The sequence below is a fragment of the Gobius niger genome, assembly GCF_951799975.1.
Source record: "Gobius niger genome assembly, chromosome: 8".
Taxonomy (NCBI): Eukaryota; Metazoa; Chordata; class Actinopteri; order Gobiiformes; family Gobiidae; genus Gobius; species Gobius niger.
In genome coordinates this window covers 26,705,725-26,713,460 of record NC_136859.1, presented here as the reverse complement: position 1 = coordinate 26,713,460, position 7,736 = coordinate 26,705,725, and the positions used below count along the sequence as shown (strand labels likewise).

Below are 7,736 nucleotides of genomic sequence, written 5' to 3'. Positions count from 1 at the left end.
TGGCAGGAGCAAAAACTTTCAACCCGCCATTTTATCTGGTAACTGGGCTTTTCAAGCTTTGTCTTCTAAAAAGGAACTACTTTTTTGCACCATGGTATCTCCGGTGGAAATCAGCACCGCTCTCGGATCAAACCACATTTTTTTTTTCAGCAATTCTCACGTCTGTCGCCAAAGCTGGGAAAGAACTCTACTGTTATAAGGGCTTCCTTGGATAGCTATTGTCCCTCTTCAAGAGAAATGTCCATAAAAGTCATGCAAAAGTCATACCATATTTATCATTAGCTCCGCCCCTCTCTGCTGCCTAAATAGCCAGGATACTGCAGTTGCTCAGGTATACAGGAATATGAGTTTCCTGGTTTCTTGGACACATGTAAACATCATATCCAGAATATTGTCATAACCAGGATGTGCCTAATAACCAGTTTACTCACGTGCCTGTAAACACACTCTATGGAAAACTATAGTCAAGACTTGCTGTGAAGCACTACACACCATCTATTAAAAACTTAATACAGTCTTAATGCTGGCTTAAGGTCTTAATTTCCCTGAATCCACTTTACAATAATACACTTTATTTCTTTAATTAGTAAAAATCCTTGCACATTTAACCTTGAAACTTTCCCCGGCCTGAACACAAGTAAGCTGATTTAGCCTCCTTTTAGCCTACAGCTAGATTGCTCTAAAACAGCCATCAGAGTCTGCAACTTCATCTTTTTAATTTTCCCCTCTGCTGCCTTGCTACGCCTAACACCAAGCCCGATGCCACTTATTACCATAACTGTGCTCATAATGGCCGGGATTTCATTACGCTTGTCTGCCGAAGTTATGTAGGGCTTTATGCGGCTTTGATTATCGGTGTGTGGCTTACCGTAGGCCGCCGTTAATAATGGGCGAAGCTGCAGTTTAACAATGACACTCCATTAACGGGGTGCATGCACAACGGAGCACAGTCAGCCATATTGTTATTAAACTGATTATTCAAGGCCCCCAATACAAGTTGCTTTCCGCTGCTGCTGTTCTTGCTTCAGCAGTCAGGGCCGTTTCTAACTTGACTCCAGTTTGCAACATCAACCAAAAGCACTGTAGGGTTACTTCTGCTGGACTGAATTTTGTCATGTTTTTTTTTTTTATGCTCCCTTATGGGAAATAAACTCGTGTTGTGTTTTGTTTCATTCAGTTCAATCACGATGCATTGGTCTGTTTCCTCCACAAGAGCTGTCACAAGACCGCTGAAGGAAACGGCCTTGTTGACAACAATACAAACGCGATTCAGAATGATAGACTGTAACCAAAACTATTTTCCAAAAGAAAAAAAAAAAGAGGTGGAATTGAGAAGAAAAATATCAGTGAGCGTCCATTTAGGTTTGGCCTTTGAGCCGGCGATGAGTGAAAAGAGGTGCACCGTCTTTTGTGAGCTTTGGAGGAAAATCTATGAGCAGACGTGTCCCTGAGGTTGAGCGAGAACAGAAAGTGAAGTCAGCTTTGCAACCATGCTCAGACCTTGATTAAACTCATAGAAAAGGCCAACACCGATTTAGAGCTCTAAAAGGGGAAGCAGACAAAGAGGGGGGAAAGTCATTATAAATGATAATATATAATGCAGCTGAATGAGGGCTACAAAATGAAGTCTGAAGTATTGAAATGGTTGTTTTACAATGTATTGGCAGGGGCTATGGGCAAGGAGAGTTCAAGCAGAGATCAGATAAGAGTAATTAAACGTTTTATGAATCAGTTGAATAAGTAAAAGTACCAAGGATACGAAATGAGTGTCGATTCAAAGGGTATTTATCACAAAGGTATGCAAATATTTTTGGCTTAGTTTTACATATTTAATATACAGAGGGAATCCAGGTGTTTACATGCACTACAGTATATAATAAGACACACATTTTTTTCTAAGTATCTGACATGAAACCAGAATTTATTTTTACTAAAAGAGATTGATTTTTTAGACATATTTTTTGTTACTTTCAATAAAGTCAGCAAAGGGACAGTGCACCGAGATATTAAAGGAGTAGGCCACCGTTTTTACATACTGAGATATGTTCTTACCTTAGCTTTGACGAGTTCTTTAGGACCTGTCTGATCTTCACCCGTGCCTTCAGTCACGTAAACACAGCGCAAACGGCGTTAGCATTTAGCCTCTCCCCCTCTCCACTATAGCTCCAAAACAGGTCAAGATAGAAGCTACCAAGCTCTTCCACGTTTTCCCTATTTAAATATGGTTACGTGAAGTGTTCCACTACAAAGTATAGTTACACAAAATTAAACAATGTGGATTTTCTAAGTGGATAAAAGGGGGAACTATATTGTAAGGCGTAACAATACCAGGAGTAATTTGGCATCGGCACAGTAAAGTGAAGATTACTGCGTGGATTTCGAACTACTCCTACTACTAGGTCCAGAACATATCTCAGTATGTAAAAACGGTGGCCTATTCCTTTAAGCTCAAAGGCAGATATGTTCTGCACCTGATAGCTGATAGCTAGTTCCATCTGCAGTCCCTGGTTACATAAATAATATACAGTAACATGTAATCAAAGTATAGGTAAAAACAAAAAATATATGCAATATCATGCGATGAAATAAGCAATCAGAATGTGCCCTCTCGCTGACACTGACCCTCATGCACACACACGTGCACAGCATCACGCCTGTATAATACAGCCACACCTCTGCGTCACATACACATTTATAAGCACTAAACACACATTTTATAATACATATGTTTACATACACTAAGATTACTATACCAGTAAACAATATGGTTCAAACAATGATGGAAATGACCAGTCATCATGCAGATCAGAAAGAAGGCGGGTTCTGTGTCCCAGAGAAGAACGTACTGTGTCTGAAATGTGAATATCAACCCAAGGACAAATACAAAAGACCTGGTGAAGATGCTGAAACTGGTGAAGCAAGTACTGAACTGACATGGGCTGAGAGGGTACTCTGCCAGGAAGAAGCCCTTACTCCAAAATAAATATCAAAAAGCCAGTTTGGAGTTTGCGAATGCACGGATAAATACTTTATTTTTTGAAGACATATTCTGTGGTCTAGTGAAAAAGAAAAAAAAAAAGTTTGGGTGGCAGCCTCATGCTGTGGGAGGGACTGGTGCACTTCACAAAATAGATGACATCATGAAGAAAGAACACTATGGGGAAATATTGGGAGCAACATCTAAGACATCAGCCGGAAGTTAAAGCTTGGCCGCAGATGGGTCTTCCAAATGGACAATGACCCCAGGCAAACTGACAAACTGGTTAAGTGGTTTAAGGATAACAAAGTCATTAAAAGTCCTGATCTCAATCCACTTGAAAATGTATGGGCAGAGCTGAAAAGGCATGTGCACGCAACATGGCCTACAAATGTGGCTCAGTTTGAAAAGTTTGATACAAGTTATACAGTTTAAAGGCAATGCTATCAAATATTAATGAAATGTATGTAAACTTTTGGTTTTGTAAATAGTAATATAAAATTGTGTAGAAATTCTATCTCTCATTCTTCTGGAATTTTAGCCTGGCTAACGCCAGACTAAAATCACAAGTGATATTTAGTCTGGAGACCACCAATTCATTTTCTCGTAGGAGAGGTGTGGTTTACCATTGTCCATAGCCGTTTATTGGGCGCCACGAATGTCTATCATATGTGTCTGCAGTAGCCATAGCCAATCGTAACATCGTATCCGATGACGTATGACTGTAAACTTTCGAGCTAAACTATTTAGAACATGGTTTAAAACTTGATAGAAAGATGGCGTCGCGTCTGCTGCTGTCATGGTGGTTCCGTTAATAAACTTTTTTTTTGTATCCGTAAACAAACTACAAGCTTCCTCGTTCTGTGATTGGTTCTCAAATCCATGCAAACATTTTGGCCATGGCCCCCTGGCTGCTGTGCAGTTCGAAATGATTCGAGCGCTCACAGCAGTCTGGTGTTAACCAGGCCTACTGGAATTTAGCAAATAAAAATTATTTTGAAAATTCTAATTTTCTAATTGAAAAAAATAAGTTGCTTCTGGTTTCATGTCAGGCAGTGAGAAAAAATGCATATGTCTTTTTATATAGTGTATGTTAACATCTGGCTCCATCAAAGCATGCATTTTAATTTGAGACTTTTTGAGTCTTTAAGAATCTCAAGAATCCTTTTGGTAATATAATTTCAGTTTCTTTCAACCACCTGCTGTCCACCCCCTGTAAGTTTTTACTCACATAGATCTTACACATATTTTAAGCAACTTCAAGGTCTGAGCTTTCAAATGAGGCGTTGCACTTGCCAATAGGCTGTAAGCTCCAGTCAAGAAGCTTTTAGATTTGGGTAAAGCAGAACTGAAGAAAATGTGCTTGGTGCCTTTATAATTGTCGTTATAGAAATACCGAAATAAACTAGAATCTGTACCTGGTGTTGACGTGGAACATTGAATGTGTGCAGGCATTTTATAAGCTTGTTTTTTGCAATAGGGTTCAATATCAAAAACATGAGGTCAGTGTAGCTACCAAAGAATTTTAGCGGATGCTTTGTGAGAGGAATATACAATGCGTGGCTTGGATACACTGTTAAATTCTGAAATCACATTCCTGAGTTTGTCTCTAAGCTAAAAAAAAATAACATTATGGCGTAGTTTTAAAGGTTCTTGCCAGAGACTGGTCCTCTTCAAGGCCATCCCATTGGAGAATTTGACCTAATCCGTGTTTCTTGTCAAACTTGTCTCATTTGCTGTCTCCATTCCCCACAGACAGTGGCGCGTTCCTCTGAACATGCCTCTAACGAGTGTGACGCGGCACCGTTGTTACCTTCACGGTCACTTGGCTCCATGCGCCCACCGTATGTTGTTGTATGCTGAAAAAGGGGGGAGTGGAGATCTCCGGAGAGGCAGGTGTGCTCCGCTCATTACTTCCTGACAATGCCCCATCTGGTGCAGGAGGGGAGATGCTGCCTCCATGGCCCACGACTCTGACGAGGGACAAACCGTGGGACAAACTCTCACGAGGGAGGCTGCGGAAAGAATGAGGGAGCAGAGGAAGAAAATAAGTTTGGGTATATAATGTCAATCAAAACATGGAAGTTGTTGGAAGTTGAAGCGCCAAAGCAAAAAAAAAAAAAGCTGATTGGCCCTTGTTCAAACGGATTACATGAAAATGGCATTTGGAGATTATAGCAGTACCACTTATTTTCACGTTTAAACTGATGTTACTAACTGAATTTACCGAAAACAATAACACTAATAAATGGACAAAGCTAGTTCTGGTTTATAATAGATTGAGAAGGTAGTTATTATATGAATGTTTGAACCCAGAGACAGATTTGACTGTCAAAGTAGGCTGCTATGCACATTGTCTCCTGAGAGAGGCGCCAAAGACACAGTTGTCCAAGCCTTCCCTTAAGGCTTGTCTAACACTGGATTAGAGTAAAAGAGAAAAGAAGAAAAAAAAAAATACTCGTGAAAAGAGAAACAAATTTCGCAATGGAGCTCTGTGCCGTGACAGGAAAACACAATTACGTGCAAACTGTGACCACTCCATGGTGCTGGAGTTGAAGAGGCCTTTAGTACGATCTAATCGGGCCTGACTGCAGAGAAGGCTGGCACTCTCTGGACCAACACAAGTTGTGTTACGGACCATTTGGCAGATCCAGGTCTGCCTTCTGCTGATGAGCTCTATATGCACATGAACTATAAGTGTCCTCAAATGTCAGCCCACAAAACATCATCCTATAGGCAACTTCATTCACTGCTTTCACTAAGATGGGTCCACATGTCTTTGACCAGAGCAGAGCCGTTTTTTCCAATACGCAAGGTGCGTAGGGCCCCCGCAGCTGCAAGGGCCCCGCATCTCAGTCAAACGACGGTGTTGTTTCACTGATTAATCAACGCGTTGTTACGGGGACAGGCTCTTCCAGTGCGCACTCACTCTCCGCCTACTTTGCCACATAACACCAGAACGCAGCAGTCTGCTGAAGTGAATGAGCAGGAGAGACTGACCACCTTCCCCCTGTCTCTCCCAACACTCGAGTACTTCTCTGCTCATGTCCCCGCTCGGCTGTCTGCCTCCTGGTGCTCGCTTCATGCTGCCCTCAGGTTAGTTTTAAATCAGCGGTTCCCAAACAGTGGGTCAGGGCCAGAAGTGAGAGAATGGGCACATTTGCCATTTACCATTTTAAAAAGTGGGAGAAATAGACTATAGTAGTCCTAAATCCCAGTTGTGGTTAGTGGTTCTCACACAGAGGTGCAGGGCCTGAATTGAGGTAAGTGTTTTCCACTTCTGCCCTGCTTTACTGTACATTGGAACTGTTTTTGACTGTAAATAGGTTCGCTCTTAGTCAAATAACCATGGGATGCTACTGTAGGGCCCCTATGTGGATTTTTGCTTAGGGCCCCAGAAGGGCCAGCACCGGCTCTGGACCAGAGACATTGCAATAGTATAACAATACCTATGTTGTCCTCATGAGCAGTAACTACTCTTTACATTCTTGTTCTAGTCTTGAAAATGGAAAACAACAGATTTATTGAGACCAAGCCAATGCAGAGTCTCCAAGTCCACAGTGAACTGGAGAAAATAAATAAATAATCAAGACCAACTTCGAAAGTTAGACTTTATCAGGGGTATTTAGGCCATACGGAGGCGAGACAGGTGGAGGCAAAAACTAGGACAAGCGCTTGCCTCTGCTCCCTAAAACCAACATTATGCAAACTAATGACCGTGTCTTCAGTTCTACCAAACTCATTCATCTCTTCTCTGATTTGTGGCAGATGCGGATCATAATACTTCACAACGCAGTCTTTTCGTGGGCACAATTGCGCATCCCTCGCCTTTCCCAGTCATAAATCAGGATCTCTCAAATAATAGACATCTGCTCCCCTTTCATCATCCTAATCACGGTGTCACTCATCCGCTTCCTAAATCTGGCTTTTAAAACGCATTTCGCACAATAAATCTGTGCAGTGGAATTCCTCAACTTAATTGGAAGACGCTTCCACACAGTGCTGCTCTTCCTGCCTCCGACTGCTCCCCTATAGTCTCAAACCCCGCCCACTGTCACATCGGCACATCCCTCCACCTGCTCTCCCCGCGCGCATATTGGCTGTTCCGCGCACATGGTCCACCCCGCGGATGGCATTTTTAAATACATTTACATTCTCAAAAGTCACCGAGGTTTTCCCCAACTCCCGTTCACACGCATTCCTGGAGAGAAAAGTGGGAGTGTGTGAGGTGGGGCGTTTTTTGGAGAGGCTGGCGTTTTGTTTTGTTGTTTGATTTTACGCACGCAGCGCTTTGACAGTTCACACGCTGCTGGTCTACGCGAGCCTCCCCCCTCCGCGCTGTACACACAACGGCGAAGGCGCAGGCGGCGAGTGGACCTGCGGGTTCATGTCACTCTGATTCTCTCCGCGGATGAAGAGGACTTTACTGAGAGGGACTAACGCTGCTGCGACGATGGCTTTCTCAAACGCGTGGAACTACTGCGTCCCGTTGACCGTCCTGGCCGTCGCCTGCCTGGTGCGCACCGGTAAGGAATCCTAAAAACGCCTCTCTCTCTCTTAGGCTATTTTCCAAAAGTGCACTGCTGGATTTGTTCTGTTGTAAGTTTGCCAAAAGTCCCCAGTGCTCTTGTGTCCCGAAGGTTACGCGGGGAGTGCTCTTCTTCTCTCCCGGTTTGGCAACACGCGTGCGCCTCTGCCCAGCTTTTACGCTCTCGGGTTGTGCTTCTGCCGGTGGTTAATATTCATCTTTGTGACCCCT

General features: G+C 42.9%; 1 protein-coding gene across 2 annotated transcripts in view; it reads left to right on the top strand.

Annotated features, from left to right (window-relative positions):
• Nucleotides 1–7,138: 7,138 nt before the first annotated feature.
• The window catches only part of LOC306967046 (cell adhesion molecule 4-like), a 220,978-nt gene continuing 220,380 nt past the window's right edge, over nucleotides 7,139–7,736 (top strand). The window contains exon 1 of one of the 2 annotated variants that reach the window (XM_079561946.1): nucleotides 7,139–7,503. In XM_079561946.1, coding sequence (XP_079418072.1) covers nucleotides 7,389–7,503 — 115 coding nt within the window. In that variant the 5' untranslated portion in view covers nucleotides 7,139–7,388. The remainder of the gene's footprint in view (nucleotides 7,504–7,736) is intronic. The other variant, XM_079561945.1, reaches the window with a different exon arrangement.